The 23513-nt window shown below is 36.0% G+C and overlaps 1 protein-coding gene across 1 annotated transcript; it reads left to right on the forward strand.

Annotated features, from left to right (window-relative positions):
• The first annotated feature begins 6282 nt into the window (after positions 1–6282).
• On the forward strand, positions 6283–19083 carry EIF2B5 (Translation initiation factor eIF-2B subunit epsilon). Its single transcript, XM_051209019.1, has 4 exons — positions 6283–9673; positions 12675–13358; positions 15242–16333; positions 18448–19083. The coding sequence occupies exons 1-3, from the start codon at positions 8918–8920 to the stop codon at positions 16100–16102; spliced, it is 2301 nt and encodes a 766-aa protein (XP_051074437.1). The 5' UTR covers positions 6283–8917; the 3' UTR covers positions 16103–16333; positions 18448–19083.
• The last annotated feature ends 4430 nt before the right edge of the window (positions 19084–23513 follow it).

A 23513-nucleotide genomic window follows, 5' to 3' on the forward strand; every position in this document is an offset into this window, starting at 1 on the left:
AATACATCATAACCACTCGTGATCTGGTGTAGATGCATGACCGAGTGCTGGACCAGACAATATATAAACGCAAAAGGTATCAACAAAGTTAATAACAATCAATAGTAATATGAATATATACAAGTTAAATGTTACGAATACAATAATAATTAAGGACGTTACTTAAATTGCCCAAACGTTGCGTGTTCTGATTAAGTCCAGTAATGTAAATCCACAATTATAAATGCTTGATGACTGTGAGCAGGTTGGTGAACTCTCTAGCGATATAGTCCAACGTAGGATGTGATATATTCCGATTATAGTCTATAAATGTAGATAGTATTTGATTTAAACTTCCATTAACTCAATCCCAAATGAAGATAGAACTAGGAATGCGTGAGTAGTAATGTATTTGTTAACCAGCACGAATATGTCACGCTATGTAGTGGCTCAACGGAAAGTGTCTTCAAGGTCAATGACTAAAACAACACGTACAGTCATTTAATGATGAATGTACATACAGTGAAAAATTGACAAAATAAATACAAATAATATTAAAAACTATTCACAAAATAAGCTTGTTAGAGTTATCTCCACATAGCTCCCCCCAGAGTGTCCGGAGGTAACACTGGTTATAATAACAACAAAAATGTGAGAATATGATATGTATATAAAAAAAATAATATTTACAGTTATAACCAACAAAGATGTGGAGATGCGTATGATATGTATATTAGTGAGACATACCGTGTGTTATCGAGTGAAAAAAATAACAGTGATGTCACAGAATAACAAACACAAAAAAAAAGAATATACTGTCATTTAATGTCTTGTTTAGCTAACAATGATAATGTGTAAAACTGTTAATGACCCACACACACACAAACAAAATTGAACCGTTTATTTTTGTGACAAATTTTTTTTTTTTGAAAAAGTGACAAAACGAATAATTGTGGGAAAATGTGATTAATCATATACACTGTTAAAAAAATTTTTTTTAGATGGGATTGATAGTGTAGGTCCTCGATAATTGTTTGCTTTGATTGTTTTAGTTTTTTTTTTTATATGGCAAAATGTACGTAACGCTTTGGTTTTTTTATAAGTCTCCCAGAACGTGTTAAACAAGAGGGTGTAGTGCTAAGTTTTTCCTCTTCCTCTTGTTTCTTAGCAATAGATGGGGGTGATTGTTTGTTCGCAGTATTGTCTTCTGTGTCATGAGGGACTTCGTAGAAAGCTGGTTTTATTCGGTCTATAGAAATTGTCTCATGGTTCCCATTTTTGTTGATAATGAAATATTTGTGAGTGCGTTTTATTACTTTATAAGGGCCTTCATATGGTGGTGTCAGTGGCTTTTTTACCGCGTCTACTCGGACAAAAACAAATTTGCACGTTTCTAAATGTTTATCGAGATGGACTCGGTTGTCGTATTCTCGAGGTGGTATTGCTCTGATGCTCTGCATCATTTGTAGTAATCTGCTTACAAAACGAGAAGGGTCTCCTGGTGTTGTGGTTTCATTCTTGACCAGTTGTCCTGGTAACGTTAATGTCGTGCCATAGACTAGTTCAGCGGCCGTGCATCCGATGTCTTCCTTTACAGACGAGCGAATCCCAAGGAGAACGAGCGGTAAAGCATCGCTCCATTTTGAAGGGTCCGGTTGTGCCATCAGAGAGCTTTTTAGTTGGCGATGGAATCTTTCAACCATGCCGTTAGCTGCCGGATGATAAGCTGTCGTTTTAACATGATTTACTCCAAGAAGTTTAGTGAACTCGTTAAATAGAACGGATTGGAATTGGGGACCACGATCTGTTGTGATTGTTGATGGTACGCCAAAGTTGGATATCCAGCGGTCGAGGAAAACTGAAGCCACTGTCTCTGCCGATGTGTCTTTAATGGGGCATGCTATGGCCCATCTTGTGAACCTATCTATTGCGGTGAGGATATATGTGAAATAGTTTGATGGTGGCAGAGGCCCAACTAAATCTAAATGCACGTGCTGGAAGCGTTTGTCAGGGATAGGGAACTTCCCAATTGGACTGTAGGTGTGTTTTTGCGTCTTACTGCGTTGGCCCTGGAGCCAGTTACGTGTCCAACGTTTAACATCCGAGTTGATTTTAGGCCACACAAAACGTTCGGTAATGAGCTTTGTTGTTGCTCTGATGCCTGGATGTGAAAGACCATGCAGATGCTGGAATATTTTTCGTCGGCAAGCATGTGGGACAAACGGACGATTGTTGCCTGTTGAAGTGTCGCACATGATGAATTCGTCTGAAAGGGGAATAGGTACAGGTTTGAGATCTAAGCTAGACTTTTCTTTGCAGACTTTTAATTCTGCATCGTCTGCTTGTAATTTAGCCAAGGTTTCAAGGCTGATGTCATGATTGAGTACCATCGTATTGATATCCCTCCTAGATAGTGCATCTGCAACAACGTTCGTGTGACCTTTGATAAACCTGATGTCTGTGGTAAATTGGGAGATATAATCAAGTTGTCTTGCTTCTCGTGGAGAGTGTTTGTCATACGATGTGCTAAAAGAATGGCAAAGGGGTTTGTGATCTGTCATAATGATGAAATCGCGACCCTGTAGCAAAAAGTTGAAATGTTTTACTGCTAAATACATAGCTAAGAGTTCGCGTCCAAAAGTACTATAACGTTCTTGTGCTGGCGATAATCTCTTGAAGAAAAAGGCAATGGGGGTAATCGTGTTGTTTACTCGCTGTTGTAATACTGCCCCGACGGCTCTTTGTGAAGCATCCGTGCATAGGATCAACAGTGTTGTGGGGTCAGTATTTAGGTGTTGAAGCATGGTAGCATTAGCAATCATGGATTTAGCTTTTTCAAATGCTACTTTGGCATCGGAAGGTAACTTGAATATTTGGTTCTTTTCTTTCTTGGTACCTGATTTATCGTTTTTCAGTAAATCTGTCAATGGCTGTAGTACATCGGCACAATTTGGTAGAAATCGTCGATAAAAATTACATGTTCCAAGAAAACGGCGTAGTGATTTTACTGAGGTTGGTTCTGGATAGCTGGAGATGGCTTTGACTTTCTCTTCAAGTGGTTTAATTCCTTGGGAATCAATGTGGTGTCCCAGGAATTCCAGAGATGAGGCGCCAAATATACACTTCGAAGGGTTGATTACAACACCATAACTTTTGAAACGTTCAAAAAGCGTGTGTAGGTGTTGAACATGTTCGTCAATGGAAGAACTAGCGATTAAAACATCGTCGATATAGACAAATACGAAATCCAGACCTCTAGTTACTTCGTCCATAAATCTCTGGAAGGTTTGAGCGGCGTTTTTTAGTCCGAAAGGCATCCTCAAGAATTCAAACAAGCCAAAAGGTGTGATTACAGCTGTTTTCTCGATATCCTCAGGTGCCATCGGTATTTGATGGTATGCTCGGACTAGATCTAACTTTGAAAAAATCTGTTTTCCATGTAGATTTAAAGAAAAATCATGCAGGTGAGGGATCGAATACCGGTCTGGGATAGTCTGGTTATTCAATCGGCGATAATCTCCACATGGGCGCCAGTCTTGATCTTTCTTGGGAACCATATGCAGCGGCGAGGCCCAAGGACTGTTAGATTGTCTGATTATCCCAAGTTGCATCATATGTTCGAATTGTCTCTTAGCGAACTGCAACTTGTTTGGAGGGAGTCTTCTCGCCCTGGCGCGAATAGGTGGTCCTGTAGTAGTAATACTGTGTTGGACACGATGTGTGGAGCATTCGTTTTGGTAATCAGCTCTGGTTATACTTCCATAATTCGATAGGATATCGGTGAAAATTTTGTTTTCAGGTCTTAACATACGGACTCCATGAATTTCGTAACTGGAGATAGTTGTGCCACTGACCTGTAAGCTTGTGTTTTTGTCGATTAGTTTCTTTTTTGCCATATCTACAAGTAGGTTGTAAGCACCGAGAAAATCGGCCCCGATAATGGGTTGTTTGATTTCAGCTACGATGAAAACCCATGTGAAACGTCTCCGGAGACCGAGATCTAAAATAAGTGATTGCTCGCCATAAGTTTTAATGACTGTGTTATTGGTTGCGACTAGAGACAATTTAGTACTCTGAGGGTGCCGTCGTTGAGAGAGCTGTAATGGGATAATGCTGATTTCGGCTCCTGTATCGACCAAAAAATCTGAGCCCGAAATTCGACCCCTGACATGAAATAGACGGCTCGGGTAGTGGCCAGAAACAGGCGCCGCCATCACTGTCTGGCCGGGTCGTTTCCCTGATTTTCTGTGTCAGACGCAGAAAATGTGCACGGTCGTGTACAACGCCGTGCTTTGGTGCCGTATTTTTGGTGGTACCAACAAACATCAAATGTTCGCTTCGGTGACCGAGACCGTTGTCTAGAAAAAGATCTTCGTCTGGAGGGGGATCTCGACTGTCTAGCTTGGATGGTTGCTATGGTCGATTGCAGTGACGCCAGCTGGCTCGTTAATTGTGTTAACTGCTTTTGAAAGGAGGCTAAACAGCTAATATCTGTTGGTCCAGGTGTTTGCAATGAGTTCACACAGTGATTGTCGTGGTATACTTCCATCATTTTATCTGCCATGTCGGCTAAGTCATCAAGGGCGACGGATTTCCCTGAAACACTGAGAATTTGTCGAACGCTGTGTGGTAATCTTTGAAACCACATTTGCTTTAGGAGGGCTTCGTCTAGCTTGTATGGACCGGCGAGTTGTTTCATGTGGCGGAGAAGTTGCGAGGGTCTTTTATCACCCAAGTCACAAGATGTTAACAACTGTTGTAGCCTTTTCTCATCTGAGACCGTGGTGCGTTGAATAACTGCTGCTTTTATCTTATCATATGGTTCAGATTCTGGCACGTGATCGATTAAATCGCCAACTTCAGCGGCAATCTCGATAGGAAGTGCGCCGACTACGTATGCATACTTTGATGCCTGAGATCTTATGCCTCTAGCCATGAATAAAGCTTCAATTTGAGCAAACCAGACTCTGGGATTATTAGCTCCATAAGTTGGGAGTCTGAATTCTGAGATAGAATTAACTGGACTAAAATTATTTTCGGGAGAGTTCGACAATGAGACAAAAGTTGTTACTGGAGGCGAATCCATATCAATGAGTTTAGTGGGAGAGGACATTACGAGAAAAAAAATAAGCCAGTAAATTGTATGAAATGAAAAACAAAATAACCGTTAGGATAAACACGAGGCTCACCAAATAATTGTGGTGGACCAGACAATATATAAACGCAAAAGGTATCAACAAAGTTAATAACAATCAATAGTAATATGAATATATACAAGTTAAATGTTACGAATACAATAATAATTAAGGACGTTACTTAAATTGCCCAAACGTTGCGTGTTCTGATTAAGTCCAGTAATGTAAATCCACAATTATAAATGCTTGATGACTGTGAGCAGGTTGGTGAACTCTCTAGCGATATAGTCCAACGTAGGATGTGATATATTCCGATTATAGTCTATAAATGTAGATAGTATTTGATTTAAACTTCCATTAACTCAATCCCAAATGAAGATAGAACTAGGAATGCGTGAGTAGTAATGTATTTGTTAACCAGCACGAATATGTCACGCTATGTAGTGGCTCAACGGAAAGTGTCTTCAAGGTCAATGACTAAAACAACACGTACAGTCATTTAATGATGAATGTACATACAGTGAAAAATTGACAAAATAAATACAAATAATATTAAAAACTATTTACAAAATAAGCTTGTTAGAGTTATCTCCACAGGTCCATTAAAATTAATGTGGTCAGCATCAAATGTCGAAGACTCATAGAGCTTTTGATTTTGGTGATTTGTTTACTTGCTATCCTGTTCATTATATGGAAATTACCACTTAATCTAAGGTATTGTACACAGATTTAATTATTCAAGTCACTTCGTGTACAACAAGCATCTTAACCCCAGGAGTGTGCGTGGAAATTCCCTGAGTAGTTTGCCCCACTTGTCTAATGTACCTTAAAGACAGAGTCTTGAGGCCTGTGTGCAGTTTGTAATTTGGGTTTCATCAGGGCAAAGCGCCATTTTAACACATATACGACTCGAATTCCATTGGCAGCTAGACAAGGGATAATTTTTGAGAAAAGGCACTTCGGTTTTATCCACAACCAGTCGACCCATTTAAATACCAATTACATATGTTACGTTGATAGAAACCGACCAGCTAAAATAACCATACTAGGCGTCCTCAAAGATCAACAACTGATTTTCCACACTAAACAAAACAGACACAAATAGACAGCAACCCTTAAGAAAAATATAGTATTATTTGGATGTTCCAATGACTGGCCTTAGGAAATAGTGTCGTTCAAATTTATTCGGTGTATCGGTTTTAGTTAAAGGGTTGCGCTAATATCATACTTGTTCGTTATTGACCGTTTCCGATTGTTCACATTGACGATTGAGTTTCTATTCTGTGTTCAGAATGAGTATTTGTTCTACATTTCTACTCATTTTTATCCCCTCACCAGCACTATCATGACTTCCACTAAAACATATTTTTAGTTCAGCCCAAAGCCTACCGACACCTAGTTTTTAGGTCAAAGGAACAATTATTATGTTAAACAGTCGAAAGACCAGTACTAGTGGTTCTGTCTAGGCTCAATTACCCTATGAAAACTTCACTACGATATTCCTATTAATAGGAAGCTAATTGGCCTCATCCTTCCATTTCAAGATGTTCTAATAATGTCTATTGTAACTCCAAAAGCCGCGAGATCTTGATTTGTGGATTTGATGCCATTTGAAAACGTTGATTAAACTGAAAATTTTTTGCACCCAACAATTGGTAGTCACTATTTATGTTTCTCAAGACACTAATGGTTATGTCTTGTTCCGTCAGCTACAGAAAATGGATTTGATTTATTTGCTGTCTAGAGGATAGGGCTAACTATAGCCTATTTCTCTAATAGAAGTGTTAATATGTTTGTTAAGACAGCCAATTATACAGTTCATTCGGAATAGATTTTACTAGTTTAAGACATTTACGTAATTAAAAGTCCGCTTCCGCTGGTATCGAATATCGCATATTCAGGACTCCTCTGCAGTAACTGTGTATTCTGGGTCTATGTCGATCTTCGAGGAGAACTTCCTGAATCGGATTTACCTAGTGGAGACTCATGTAGCTTAATAGGTCATTCATCATATTGCTTCTTATACTTATGATATTGGAAAGTAACCTTCTTGAGTAATTGAATTTTTGTCTACCGCTTCCTTATCGTGCGAGAAGTCAGTTCTCATAAACCTTTAGTTATGCGTCTTAATTTATCAGTCGTTCTTACAAGTGTCCCCTACCCATTTACAATCTTGTTCAATGTTTGTCAATATATAGAAGATAAATGGTCTTTCTCAGGAGAGTCCTAAAACAAATGGTACATGCTCATTTAAATGGCCTTAAACTTAACAAACATCTTCAGTTAGTAAATACACATTAAAAAACAACTGATCCAGGCATTTCAATGCTGGTTAAGCGTTCGCGCACGAGACTGAAGGCCTTCGGTTTGAATCTGGCGAGCGGGATCGTGGATGCGCACTGCTGAGGAGCCCCATAATAGGACGAAACGACCGTCCAGTGCTTCCAGGTTTTCAATGGTGGTCTAACATCTGTCGGTTCATGATCTCAATCAAAAACTCAACAATCTCCACAACCCCTAAACCGATAATAATTAGATTCTTGGGTTAAAGCGGCATTTATGTTCAAGATCTAAAGAAAAAAACATTTCTGCTCTAGTGCTAAGCTTAAGCCTTAGAAGAAATTCAGGTTTTTTCGTAAATAATCTCAACCATCGCCTCTATTGGGTTATTGGAGAAAATAAATATTTTCACGTAATAGTCACATATAAGCCAAAATGACCATCATGATTGCTAATTTACGTCTGAACAATATACTCAGAAAACATGTTACTTCAATAAAGGCTCGATTCGAATAATGTAAATCAAATCAAAGCTTACAGTATAGTTTTGTCACAGTTGCTCAATTTCTTCATTTTTCAGTTGTGTTACAGGTACAGTCATAGAATTAGCATTTTCGCATGGCTCTTCAAAGATAGATCCTCATACTTTTCTAAAACTTTGAATACTTATCTACTTGTAGGTACTGATAAAAGTTTTCTAAACCCCAAGAATTTAGAACTAATTTGTGGTCTAAATAAAGTGTTGATTGAGCGCGTTTGTTAGTTACCTTGCCCTATGAGCTACCTATATTGTACCTGGGGTATCGAACCTTACACAGCAGTATGACAATTGGCTTATGAGTTTAACATATCTGAGTGTATTTGGAGAATTTCTTGTTCAAATCGATTGAGAGTGTAACTGATATCGCTTAAATAAAATTGCGAGTAATAGCTACTATTTTAGTGATAGACCAAAGTGCTTAGGCTGTTGGTAATGTATAAATCAGGAACAGGTCACAACCAACGTCAAAGTTATGCTATCTGAGGTCTAAAGCGGTTTTTATTTTATAGAACCCGTCGGTCATTGATGTGACTGGTAAGTGATAATCCAAACCTGTTTCATTACTAATATGTATACATCAAAAATCGTGATAAACCAAAATTAACTGGTAATTATCAAGATTACGGGTGTGAAGTGTTTACTAGTCAGGGATATAATATTAGTATTCATTTATAATAATACTTAAAATGTACTTCGACAAATGTTTATGCAACAATGTAAAAACTCTCACTATGAAGCATTCAGTTCAAGCAAAGGGTCAAGACCAAACAAAAAGTTCAAACTAATATATTTGATTGTTGTTTTTCTTTAAGTTTTTGTGCAAGAGAAATATAACAAGAATTGTTTCGCGGTTTTGGATAAGTCTTTTTAGCCTTGTACATTAGGGTGTTTTCGCTGTTCCATCATAAATGTACGTAAATATTTTTCTCTTATTGATTCATATTAAGACTTTATTAATTTTTGTTCATTTTTAGCCACGACAATGAATAAGTTGAAAGCGAACAGAACCAAAAGTAGAGGTCCTGCAGATAATGTAATAAAAAATTCATCTAACTTTGGACAGACAGATAAAGAGCTATATGCAGTACTTATTGCAGACCTTCTATACGATCGCTTCGATCCTCTAAGTGACTACGTTCCCCCTTGTTTACTTCCATTATGTAATGTTCCGCTGCTGCATATGACGTTATCTACTCTTGCTTTTGATGGTTTCAGGAACATTCTAATCTATACTATTAAAAGCTACAAAAGCGTTCAAGCATACATAAATCAAACTACTTTAAGTAATTGTTTTCCTGGATTGAAAATTTTTGTACGAAATGTGGAAAATTGTCATAATCTAGGTGATATTATGCGTGATCTTGAGTCAAGTGAATTTCTTTGTGGAGTCTCAGACTTTTTGCTTGCTCCCGCTGATCTGATTTGCGGCATCTCTTTGGCAAAATTTGTTAATAAACATAAGGAACAACGTGAAAAAACACCCAACGCCATACTCACTCTTCTATTACCCCCCATAACCGAAGCGATAAGTTCAGTTCAAGCTTCTGAGCTCAAAGTTAACGTTATATTTTCGCGAACGAACAATAATCGTTTGATCAGTCTTCTTCATGAATCTCATCGTGACCTTTCTCCAGTTCTGCTTAGCGACTTGATGAAACCCGGTGAAGTTATCGAGTCTTCTCAACTGATGGATATTCAACTGAGTATTTGTAGTAATCATATACCACCACTGTTTCAAGTGAGATAAAATGTTTTAAATTTTATTAAGTTCTTTCAAACATGGGTTCTTAACATGTTTTTAAAAACTGTTCAACTACAAAGGATTCTGTTCATGAATATAGCTTCAATTGAGATACAGGTTTTTATACTTCATTCTGTTTACATTAAGCTGTTTAGCGTTTAGTATTAAACGGGGTGTTATCAATTATTTATAAAAGCGTCACGTAGCATTTTATTATAAGTGTCGTCAGCATTATGAAATGGTCATTTGTTTTTCGGGCTTTCATTACAGTCAAATATTTCATTACAGCGTGAACCTGATAACAAAGGTCATCGATTAAAATGTAAATGAATCATTTGACTGGTTTTAGAAGCAGTTAGAAACAAGTAAGACCAATAGTTGGGGTCGCTTAAGTATTTTGTTTGCTGCAATCGTCTACCAAGTAAATATCCACTGAAGTGGTCACTTGCCTGCTACCTTCATCGTTTTTACTTATTCAAATAAATGTCAATATGCATTGTGAGCTGGTCTACGACAATTATTATCGAAGCTAAGATCCACGTATATTGTAGATTTATTTCTTCTAAAACAAAATTAAGTTAATAGTAAAACTTGAAATTACTTGTTTTGTTTTCGAATTTTGTGTGCATCTGCCCATCGTTCTCAACTCATTATGTGTGGTGTGATTTCCAAAAATGTGAGCTTACAAATGTAATTGTCTGATTGCCAAGGTCGTTTAATCCCACTGTAGTATATTCACCCATTCTATAAGAGATGTATTCTTGGTTTAATATAATAAAATCCAGTCTTATTAATTTCTAACTAGCAATTAATATGCTATTAAGGAAGGACACCATATCTGAACATTGCAGCGTTTTACATTTTAAGTTTATATGGGACCAGTAATAAGCACCGTGATAAAATTCTTGAAACATTCTAATTGGGAACAAATCATTGACTTACTTTAGAAACATATTTAAAACTCTACTTGTTGACTACATTCATTTTATATTTTCGTATCAGTTGGTTTTATGATTCATTTTCAAGCCCGATAACATTTCATTATAACTCGCTTTCACAAACGTAATTGGATAATCATTTATCGTATGATGTTTTCTTTTCCATTAGTTGATTTTGATCAATTAATAATAATGCAGTTATAAGCCACGAAAACTTACCCAGTAAAATTTTTGCTTCCTTTTTGAGACTTAGTTTGAATTTCAACTTCTTAACTGTTTTCCAACCCATTCATTCTACAAAACTTAACCTCCAGATTTCATAATATTCATCATATACGTAGAGAGTTCATATTATTCCTCTGCAAATTTTATGAATTCAGTTAGTTATTCCGTGAATGTATTGATATCTTCAAATTTTATGACAAAGCTGTTTTCGTACTTTTGCAATGTTTCTGCATTGAAATGGTGGGAAGAACACATTTATCGAATGAGTGACCTACAAAACCGGTTCCCTACAGCTTTCTATGTCCTAGGTCATAGATTATATTTGTTTTGTGTCAATACTTTATGTGTGTCATTTTACTAAGAAAAATAAAGTTATTTGCTCATCAGTCATGGTGTTTGTCGGTATCTGTTCATTTTGGGGCTTGAGTCAATAATTCGGTCTTCTGTTCATTTATCAGTCAGTCAGTCAGCTACAACGTAGGACCATTAAATTTGTCAATATTGCAAACAAAACATGCTCATAACAAACCCGAAATCTCACGCCATAACATGCACATACTTTCTGTAGTGTTTGTTTTCATTTGTATATTTGTTTGTGTAAATATAATTGCAGTTATCGTTAGATTTGTGTAAGGGTTGGGATACCACCTGGGGTGCTCATATCGAAACAGGTAGTCTTCTTAGGGGACTGCTCTCCGAGCCTTTAATCCATAGGTCTAGTCCATAAGGCAGTGGAGCAGCGTTAGGAGATATTGTCCCATAGTAGCCGGTCATCAGCAATGGGTCCATACGTCACTTTTTATCTCAGGATCTTAGAACCTATGTGCACCATTCATTAGGAGTCAGAGTTTTCCAGCTCTTCTAGGTGGGTGTCTCGTACCCACCAACCCGGTCTAAGCACCGAACATCAGAGAAATCAGTGACAGCTATATATTTTATTGTCTTATACAAACTACCTTTAGAATTAAACGCGCTTCCGTGCTTTTATAATATTTGACAAATGTTCAGGTAGGAGTTTTTTTAGAACACTTTCATTTGACTGCCTACTGTGGGCTGCTTATATTATCAAAGATAGTTTTTTCTGTAAATTTACCAGCTTCGCAAATTTACAGAAGCATTCTTTTTGTTCTAAAATGAATATGTAGTGTAATTCAGTTCATTTTTGAAGACTATACAATATTTAAGTAAGTTGTTCTCTATCTATATTGTGTTACAGTCAGTAATACTGTCCGTCAATAAAACCTTTGGTGAAACTGCGTTCAACATGAGTTTTTGAGTTGATTGTATTTATGAATGAAGTTCATATGTTGCGGTACTCAAATTGTATTTTGTAATCTAAATTCACATAAATCTCTAAAATAAAGTACCTCTAACTATTGCTTGATATATCTATCGAGTGAATTAGCAATTGGTCATAAGATTAAATTCGTTGTGTCAGAGGTAGTAAATTGTTTATTCTGAAACCAGGTCACTCATGTACATGCCTTAATCATAAATCTAACCCTCGATGTGAATGAAAATTAAAACAATATGTTGTGCTGTTATAAAAGTTCTTATTTCTGCATGATATGAGACGCTTGTTATAAGATTTGAAGGTACATGATCCATCTTGTTGGTTCTGTTTCATAAGCCACTCACGTTTCTTCAGGTTTTCAGGCTTTCCTATAAATATTATGATTCATATTCTGATGCATGACATTATGAATTGTTAAGTAAAGTGGATTGCCATCATAACATACAAATTGTTTGTAAGCAATATACCTGTATTATTCATGTCTAGTATGTTTACTGTCTACTTATCGAAGTTATTTTCCCTCTTTCCGTTGCTTCCTCAGGATAATTTTGACTATGAAACTATGGATGATCTTGTAAATGGAGTGTTAACGAATGAAGAAATTATGGAATATACCATACATGTTGAACCTTTACCAAAAGGACCGATTGTGCTTCAGGCTGCTCCTGATCTTAGTAGTTTGATTGACTTAAACTTTAAACTTCTGTCTCGACAAGGTGGGTTTCATTTGTCTCTGCCACCTTTGTATGCCAATCTATCAGGCTCCGAAATTGTAGCAGTTGGTCCACAAGTTTTTGTGTCTAAGTTGGCGAAAGTTCACCATAAAGCCAGAATAATTGGAGCGTGCTTCATTGGATCTGGGTGCGAAGTGTCGGCGTTTGCTTGCTTAATTGACTGTTCCCTTGGGGAAAATTGTTTTGTAGGTGAAAACGCATGTTTACGACGTGTTATCGCTTTGAAGAACGTTCATATTTCTAGTCATGTAAAGGCAGACGTAGCTTGGTTGTGTTCCGGTGTTCGTATACTTTCTGGATTTAAACTTCCTAACCGCTGTTTCATAGGCCCGTCATCAACCGCAGATGTAACATTGGGTCCAGGATGTGGTAACTTGCCAAGTAACAGCGTTCTGGTCGCCCCTCGTACAGGTGATTTAGTTATAGACCCTTCAGTTGGTGGTGAACAAGCCTGGGCTGCCTATTATAAAAAAAGGCAACCTTCAGGGACAGTAAGCTCTAATTTCTTGTTTGCGAGCTAATTAAATTGTTGACTATATATATATATATATATATATATATATATATATATATATATATATATATATATATATATATATATATATATATATAGTTGGCTATGCATTTTCCAGGATTTTCCTACTTATCACTTTTGGTTCATATCTGATATTTTTCTCGGTTATATTTGACTGAAAATATTTGAACGTGTTGAGAATGTACATCCATAGATGTTGTCAATAACATTTTATTAGAACCTGCCTACTCTAATGCTGTTTTCTTAGATTTTTGAATGTCTAGGTAAGATCAAGGACGAATACTTTCATTATTATGTAATTTTGAAAAACTGAATTTTTTACACTTCGAACCAACATAGTAAGAGTAAATCAGCAACAGAACAAAAAGTAACAGAAAGAAGAACAATTACTAAATAATGTCTATGAATATGTAGAGTCATAGAGGTGTCGATCCTGTCTTATCCATTAAAATTGGTTCCAAGCTCATCATGAAGATTAATACTACGCGATAATTCATTCTTCATCATAAGAGCTATTCGTCTGGTTTAATATTCCCTTTTATGGGTTCCAGCAGACTAATTTACCAGCATTTTTATACAGAACGATGATGTAGTTTAAATATCACCAACTTGTTGATGAAGATTGATTGTGTGGTAATTTTAAACAACAGTTCTCAGGTCTGCATATAACTAAACTGGGCGTATAAAATTCTCCAAAAATATGATTTTAGGTATCCTTTGAAGTTACACTTCACATCAAGTTGATAGGCAATAAATGAATAAATAGTTTATTTTATTGAAATCATGAACCGATCAATGTTAGACCGCCATTGAAAACCTGGAAGCATTGGATGGCCGTTTCGTCCTAGTATGGGACTCCTTAGCAGTGCCGGTTCAGTGGTTTGGAAGTTAAGCGTTTTCACGCGAGACCGATAGTCTTGGGTTCAAATCTGGCGTATGGTATTGTAGATGCGTACTACAGGGGAGTCTCTTATCCTAGGGCGAAACGGCCGCCCAGTGCTTCTAGGTTTTTACTGGTTGTCTTACATTGATTGGTTCGTAATTTCAGTGAACTTCAACAATCTCTCTAACCCCAAACTGAAAGTTATTTTGTCTCAATAAATAGTGTGCACTTGTGTGGATGTTAGTTATTGGTTTTAATTTACTAAACTGATATTCGTCTTATTCCATGAAACATCTTACTCAATACCATTACAAAACGACTGTGATAAAATTTTCTAGCTGAGCTAAACCGTTAAAATCTAACATAATATTGCTGGTAATATTAGTTTCTCGTTTCATCTTTAGGCTCATACATAGACCCTAAACGAGAATCGCTTTTGTGTAGATCTACATTTCGCTCATCCTAATATGACTCGTTTATGGGATTTCAGAACTTTCACTTACTGTAATGTTTTAAAAATGAACTTTAAAAATACTACTTCACGTTTACGAACACAGATCCTTTTCATAATAAAATCATTATAAAATTATGGCTTAAATCATAAGTTACAGTAACAATGCGAGTTAATTTATTTGGTCGCACTAGTAGATCCATTAATTCCAATTCCAAATGAAGTATTTATACCTTTACAGAAGGCTTCTGGATTTTAAAATTACCAGGATAATAAAAAAAGTAACTGGATCTATAAAATGTATTTAGTAATTACTCACTATTTGTTTGTTTATGGTAATGATAACTTCTAGTCTCTTTCTGAGTGTATTTCCGTCTGAATAGTTTGTCATGTTGACTAACCTTTATACATTCAGTGTTGCTCAAAGTCAAACACCATCTTTGCTTGCACTTAGTTGCTTTAGATGCTTTAATTTATGTATTATATATATATATTTTTTTCTCAGAGCGATTCTGTGGATAATCTTTCCGAGGAAGATACGCAATCCGACCAAGTGTATTTGACAAATGATGAATTTACAAATTGTCATTTGTGGGAAACGGCCTGGGACAGAATTAAAAATGCAGCTAAAACACGTCGGCAGAGAATGAATCAAAAGTCTAGTCATAGCCGAACTAGTGATATTCGTTGTAGCAAATCCAGCAAGCCTCGCCGTATGGTAAGTGAGATAGATGACAGTGATGGAGATTTGGAACATCAATTAAAAGATACATCGAAAACTGAAAGTGATGGCGATGATGAGCAGTCAGAAAGCTTCATAGTTACTGAATTGAAACGAACTTTGGAACGAGGTGAACGACATAAGTATCCAGCTGAAACACTTATACTTGAAGTTAATTCTTTAAAACATGCTTATAATGTACCTATTGAAGATTTTGGATTCTTATTGACAAAAGCCTTACTGGAGCTAACTCGTGATCATTTATCTTCGAAATCACAAAATGAATGCAGTAAAGCTGATATAACAGAATTCATCATTAATCTTCGTAAACTCCTATTAAGCTTTAATACTGTTCTGTCATCATGTATGTCAGGATTTCAAAATACTGGCCGAGTTTATCTTCAAGCCGTTGAAGATGCAGCATGCTATGATTCATTGATATTTGCTTCTTCTATGTCTATTATTCACACTATGTATGACAATGATTTAGTTTTAGAAGATGATATATGGTGGTGGAAAGATAATTCCCCACTTTTACTTGATGATGATATTTCTGAGAAAACTCGATCATTAAGAGAAAAAGTCAAACCTTTCTTTGATTGGCTTGAACAGGCGGAAGAAGAAGATGACGATGATAAGCAATGACATGTTTATAACTTTGTACAATACTTTTTCTTTACTTTATGTGTTATTTGCGGTGTACGTATGATAAAAACAAGTGTTAAAAAATGTTTAATCTGTTGCCATTACATGTACATATCATCCTTTTTATTGACTTTAATTTCAATATCACCTAGCGAAACATCTGCTATGACAGGAGTTTGCTTTATAAATATTTTCTTTGGTAGGTGGGATGGATGAATTTTCCAGTATTCAGTAGGTTGGTAATTAATAACTTGGAAAAGTTTTGCAAATGGTGTTACTCACAAATTCATTTCCATTCAGAATAATGATTAGTGTTATTACAGAGCTTAGAGTATTGCTAGTTTCTAACAGTGTTGTATTTACGAGTTTCAAGTTTTCTGTGTTGGTGTTTAATACGAGTAATAGTGATTTTGTTATTGTCACACTATATTAACGACTAGTGAGTGACTAACAACACAATTATATCAGTTATTTGATATATATATATATATATCCTGATAAAATTCGTGATATTTGGTTTGTTTAGGTTAATCGATAATTTTAAACGAGTTCGAATTGTTTTGAATGTATTTTTAATTAGTTATAGACCAGCACAAATACATATGCGCCACACAAATCTCATTTGATTTGTGCGAGGGCTGTGATACTGCTCGGATGCCCAAACCGATGCAGGTGGTTTTCTCAGAGGGTCACATCCGGAGCCTTCGACCTAAAGGTCTGATCCACAAAACAGTGGAGCACCGTGAGGAGATGCAGTTCCATGGTAGCCAGTGACCAACGATTGGTTCATACGCCATTTGTTCCCTCAGGATGCTGGAACCCGTGTGCACCATTGGTTTGGAATCAGGGTTTTCCAACTCCCCTAGGTTGACTCTCCGTGTCCACCAACCCGGTTAAAGCGTCCGACATTCGCTTTTTGTCCTCTCAACTTCGTAAACAACACCCGCGGTACGAGAAGGCAGTGAGTAGGCCTTCCCTGGTAGAGGCTATATACGCGTGGCCATGTGAGAGCATTTCGAGAGGGAGAGCGGACTCTCCCCATTCTCTGCCGTACCAGGGCATTCGGGGTCTATAGACCAGTAGATACTAGAATCTTTCCTGTCTATCATTTTGGGATCAGAACTATTTTCGAATATATTGAACTCATTTTCTAACTTCCATCATATTTGTAGTGATTTTAGCGTGATATAATGTATAGGAAATTAGCTTTAATAAACCGTATATAGAATTTGTCATCATAAAACGAGATGGTTTACACGAACTATTCCAACGGTTCAACAGCTTAGATGACAAAATCAAGTTTACTAAAGAGTTGGAATCGCCTGAACGCAGATTACCTTTTCTAGACTGCCTGGTTGAAAGGAGGGATAATGATTGTTTAAAAATTAATATATTCCGAAAGCCTACATATTCAGGGAAATTTTTAGATTTTAAGTCTGCGCATCCACACTCGACCAAAGTGACAGTGGCCAAAAATTTGATCACCAGAGTCAAAAAACTTGTCACTGAACCAAATGATATAAAAACGGAAATGAATTTAGTTGTATTCACTCTACTAATGAATAATTATCCGAAAGGTTTTATTAAAAGAATAATTAAGAATGAAGAACGGAATGATATTTTTAAAAAAGAGTTAAGCAAGATTGGATGAACACAGTAGTGATCCCATTTCGTAAAGGTATCTCAGAAGATATCAGAAGGATTTTAACTCGTCAAAATATAAGAGTATTCTTTCGAACAAACAATACTCTAAGATCAAAACTAGTAAGAATCAAAGATCCAATACACAAGGATGATCAACAGAATTGTGTTTATGAAATCAAATGTAATGACTGTAATGCAACGTATATAGGTGAAACATCAAAACAACTGAATGTGAGGGTGAAGGAACACAAACTGTGCTTAAAGCACATTCCTAAATCCTCAATTGATGTAAAAAAGCTTGAGAACAGATCGGCGATAGCATTACACTCGATTGAATCGGGTCATACAGTTGATTTCAATGGCACGAGAATCATCCAAAAAGGATTTAATTCTTACAAAGAACGACTAACAGCCGAAGCCCTACATATATGGGCTGATTCAAACAATATTAATAGGAGAGATGGAATACAACTAGCTGTCCCATGGCAACTAATAATTAATAAGTAAACCTGATCTTTTTGCAATTTGATATATCTATGCCATAGTAACTAACTGATAGATAATACGTTCAATGATTCAGATCCGTTATCTTATCTGAATATTGCTAAACAATTGACTGGAACATTAAAAATAACACACTTTCAATTACATATACATTCCTCTTTTATTTTGTTTACGTATTTTATCTTCATTTAATGCAGGCTGTGGCATTTTTGATTCATTTCATATATAAAAATGATCTGTTTTCTTAATATACACAGACCGAAGTCAATATTTAGTTGAATGAAATTTCTTCTCACAGCACTTGCGTATAAACACATTCTGTTGTCTTAACACGTTTTGGTTCCATAACACATACCTTGTCCTTACATGTGCAAAAACAATTTGTCATAACCTTGAATTTACCTTGTAATCCTCAAGTCATTCTATGGCCTAGGATAACACGATAATTTCTTATTCTTTCTCTCTTCTTGGTTATTTTCAAATGAACTTTTAATTGTTTGACCTTTATTATTTTCATATTATTTTCATATAAACATGTATCTTACACATTAATACAAATACCTATTTATAAAAAATCCTTCACGTTGATTGGATGACTTATTCAGTATACAGTAAACCGAAGAACCTTGTACCTATTTATATTCGATAATTTTGTTGTTTGGTTATATTTTCCTTGAAAAAGCTTGGACCAGATTGCCAGGCGAAACGGTGGATTTACTTAAAATTCATTCGCTGAGATTTTACAAATATATTCTTCTTTTTAACGTATACAGAATTGCCTGTAGGAAGTCAACCATTTTAACAAACAACAGTAGCAGCCTTCATCACTTTTCTAATAGCCTACTTTGACCTAGATACTTGTGAGTTCTGTTACAGGCTTTTTTAATGTGACATCTACTATACCAATTTCACTAGTGGGGACCAAAGTATTATCGATTACTTATAAGGTTTCACTGAAGACTTCTGATCATGTCGAAGGATTCGTCTGAATTCCTGTTTTTCTGAAGCCCTATATATATGTAGCTACTTGTGCATACTTTAATCTGGGCCTGTTTTTATCAAGAAAGGATTTCCCAAGACCGAGTTGGATACAGAATGCTGGTGTGTCATTAATTTAACAGTGTCATTGATTTCTATTAATAAAAATAATATATTTGTAATATCCCAATAAGTAGAAAAATTAGATTTCCTGGCGTTTCGTGACTCGGTGTGAGCTGCTTCTTCAGAGAATAAATAGTCAAACTAAATTAACCTAATCTTAAGTAGTAGACAGAAACAAACAAAAATATTTAAAGTGACCAGTCAAATACAGGTCTGACTAATTCAATGTTGTGTCATTCCGGTCAAGGTTATTTATGTGAGGCATGTTTGTATATTTGCGCGTCTGTGTATATGTTAAGGGATGAAGAAATATGATATTTGTGGTGCGAAAGGATTGAGTTGAATTTGTACGTCTGATAATGATGTGAGATGTGAATAGAATCAGACATGTTAGCTCGGATAAACAGTCCAAGTCAGGTGGGTAGTGATGTCTTCTTTTCTATTGATAGCGGTAGGATTAAGCAAATATGGAAAGCTTCACCTACTCGTCTTTGTATATATTTTATAGTTTTTAAGATCAACTTGATGGTTATTGAAAATGGTGTAGACTGCTATTGTAGATTTAATTTGGAGTCTTTCCAGTTTTTTGTGTAGCTGTGACATTCTCTGGTTGGAGTCGGGATTTCACGTGACCCTCCAATAAAGAAGGCATCACAGTCAACACAACCTAATATGTAGACATAATCCTGTGTTAATATAAAGTGGATTTTTTCTTTTATGCTAACTAAAGCATTTAGAAGGGTGTTCATTGTTTTTTAATATACTTTAATTATGTGTTCTTTGGTCATTGAGATTGTGGCTGCAATTCTGCAAACCACAGTTAAAATATAAATGAACTTAACCACCTGAAATCTCTTACATATCGGGTGTGATAATCATATCAATACTGTGGGTTAGTTTTTAAATTTTGCTTGACTTTGAGGTCTATTGAAACAACCAAGCTTGATGCACCAATTAGGCAAATTAACCAAATCTAATATCGAATATAAATGGATTTCTGTAATCATCCATGTTATCGTCTTAGTAGGCCTATTAGCGGGATTTTTAAAAGCGAAATGAAAGTGGGCCATACTGATTCGACGATTACAGTCTTGATATAATCTCCGAATTCCTAAGCTTGGGGATTCATAAGGACCATTGCTTTCATGTTCAACATTTTTACACAAACCATGTAAATAGGATCTCGAAATGCTGATTTTTACTATTAAGTAAATTTATCTTGTGTGAACTCATAAAGCTCATTAAAAAACGGTAGATATTAATTTTAGCTAGATAAACATATCTAGAGTCGAAAAAAGTTAAATGACTTACGGTTTCTTGAGAAACACTCAGTGGTTTGTGGTCCCATACTAGGACAAAACACATCTGTACTTTTAGGTTTCAAATCATGATCTACCTGAAAAATTTGCTATTCGTGTTAATTGTTTCATAAAAGTACTTTACAGCTTTTACAAATGAAACAGTCGAGAAGAAAAATGTGTTTACTGAAATTTTTGTTTTCTTTCTACATATGCCTCAGGCTATGTTATAAAATTGGGGGGAATGATTTTAAACCTAGAAATTAAAATACAATCATTCACGTCCTTTAAGGTAAGTGGTTACTTTGAACTATGAACTAAAATCTTATGAATCTTTGTAGAACACCCAGCCATCAAGAGATTAAAAATAACTTCTGTTAAGACAGCATTATTCTATTCAAAGGAAGTGGTGGCAACAATCAGCATAACAAATTCAGTTGGGATGCTCATACTACTTAATTAAACCAAGTAGAATAAAGCGCATGAAAAAATCTATTTAAATGACTTAGTCAGGTCGTATATGCAGTTGTCTTAAAACAAGCGGGTAGTAACCAAATGAATACAGTCACTTTTGAGATGTGATTTTATGTAGTCAGAAAATATTCAATCACAAATCAAAATAATTTTCGGAATGGCGATCGTTAACATTTCTCAATAGTCAATATTTAGTCCTAACTTGGGTTATTTTTATTATTATTTTAACACATAGATATTGGTACAAGGAGGCACCAAATACATATGCGCCACACAAATCTCATTTGATTTGTGCGAGGGCTGTGATACTGCTCGGATGCCCAAACCGATGCAGGTGGTTTTCTCAGAGGGTCACATCCGGAGCCTTCGACCTAAAGGTCTGATCCACAAAACAGTGGAGCACCGTGAGGAGATGCAGTTCCATGGTAGCCAGTGACCAACGATTGGTTCATACGCCATTTGTTCCCTCAGGATGCTGGAACCCGTGTGCACCATTGGTTTGGAATCAGGGTTTTCCAACTCCCCTAGGTTGACTCTCCGTGTCCACCAACCCGGTTAAAGCGTCCGACATTCGCTTTTTGTCCTCTCAACTTCGTAAACAACACCCGCGGTACGAGAAGGCAGTGAGTAGGCCTTCCCTGGTAGAGGCTATATACGCGTGGCCATGTGAGAGCATTTCGAGAGGGAGAGCGGACTCTGAGGACTTTCTGTGTATTTGAACGTTCTTTCATCTATGCATTGGTCGTAAAAATTACTTTATGCAGTTTGTAAATGATTTTAAAATAAGAACTACCAAGTCAATGTTTCTATAAAGTCGACAGCCCAATTTGTTTACAACAGTTTCAGTGAGATAGTATTTATAAATTGTGCTAATTCTATGTGATTTAGTAACTGCTCATACTGTATCATCCTATTGCAGCATTGACTTTTTTCTACTGATGTCATATATATCACAAAGTTTTAGCCTTAATGACAGTGATTTCCACATCATTAAATCGTTTTATTTCGAAATTTTGTGCTTAATTATTCCTCATTCAAGCGTTATTTCAACAGATGATAATCAAATTTTATCCATTTAATCTATTTTTAAGGTTGGTTCATTAAGCCAAATGAGGAGTCGTCTGCTATCTACTTTGCGAAATGTATCCACAATTTATGATGTTGGCTGCGGTTACATTTAATCAGATACTCATTGCTAGGATATTTATGTGTTGACAAATGGCTTCTTTCAAAATATTCAACACTGTAAACACAAACGGCTGGATTATGATCTTTTTTTCTAGGAATAAATGGGTACAGTATATGGATATCCTTTATGTCAGTGTAGTTACAAATAAAACATATATTATATCCAAGAGATTCTTTTTGTCATTAGTTAAAATGCTTGTATTATAACTAGGTGTGTGAATCATAAAAATTCATTAATTTTTTGTGCAAGTAAAACACTACTATGGACAATGGACATATAAGAGTAAGCGTGTGAAATATGTGGATATCAACGATAATAAATATAACTAAAATTACTCATAATCTTTGAATATTTTTTTTAATGAGGATGAAACTAAGTTATCTTATAAAGTGATATAACACTTTACTTTATGACAATCCAATGCTAATTCTCTTGTAGTGAACGAGAAAACTAGTGGGGACAACCAAATGCATTGGAATACAACATTACAGAATGTCTTGGTAAAATCTGAGACTCATGCAGTAAATACTTCATTTGCAAAACGTCAATCACTTGTCTCAAACTTGATTGTTTCTTCGCTTCCACACCAGTCACTCTCTATTCTCGTTCACTTCTTTGTCGCCAGGTATTTCACTATCGATTTGTGGTGTATACTACTTCTATCTGTTGAGATCAGTAGCTCATATCACGCTCTCATTATATCAATGAATTTATTTAAAGCAGCAAAGCAGAACTAAAATTAATTCTAGAATTTGATGAATTACGAAATCAACTTTTTAATCATATTAATTTGTTCAGTTTAATCACGGTGATTCAAGAACTGAGAAACAGATGGGCAAAATACTTTGAGGAACTGTTGAATAGACCAGCTCAATTGAATTCACTGGACATCGAAGCAGCATACAGAGATCTTTTTATAGATGTCAGTCCATCAAAGACCGAAGAAATCAAGATGTCCATCGGATAAATCAAGAGTGGGAAAGCAGCAGGACCTGAAAATATACCAGCTAAAACACTGAAGTCAGATATTAAAGAAACTCCAAACATGCTTCACATTCTATTCAAGAAAATTTAGGATGGGGGGAAAAGTGCCGATGGACTGGAAAGAAGGACACCCCATCAAGATATCGAAGGAAGGAGACCTGAGAGAATGCGAGAACTACAGAGGCATCACACTACTATCAGTATCAGGAAAAGTTTT

The sequence above is a fragment of the Schistosoma haematobium genome, chromosome 1, assembly GCF_000699445.3.
Source record: "Schistosoma haematobium chromosome 1, whole genome shotgun sequence".
Classification (NCBI taxonomy): domain Eukaryota; kingdom Metazoa; phylum Platyhelminthes; class Trematoda; order Strigeidida; family Schistosomatidae; genus Schistosoma; species Schistosoma haematobium.

What these genes read in the sequence shown, in the direction of transcription:
- EIF2B5 (XM_051209019.1), top strand. Translation starts at nt 8,918, where the DNA reads ATGAATAAGTTGAAAGCGAACAGAACCAAAAGTAGAGGTCCTGCAGAT. An exon ending in ATATACCACCACTGTTTCAA is followed by an intron (nt 9,674 to 12,674) that starts GTGAGATAAAAT and finishes TTGCTTCCTCAG; the next exon opens with GATAATTTTGACTATGAAAC. An exon ending in AAAGGCAACCTTCAGGGACA is followed by an intron (nt 13,359 to 15,241) that starts GTAAGCTCTAAT and finishes TTTTTTTCTCAG; the next exon opens with AGCGATTCTGTGGATAATCT.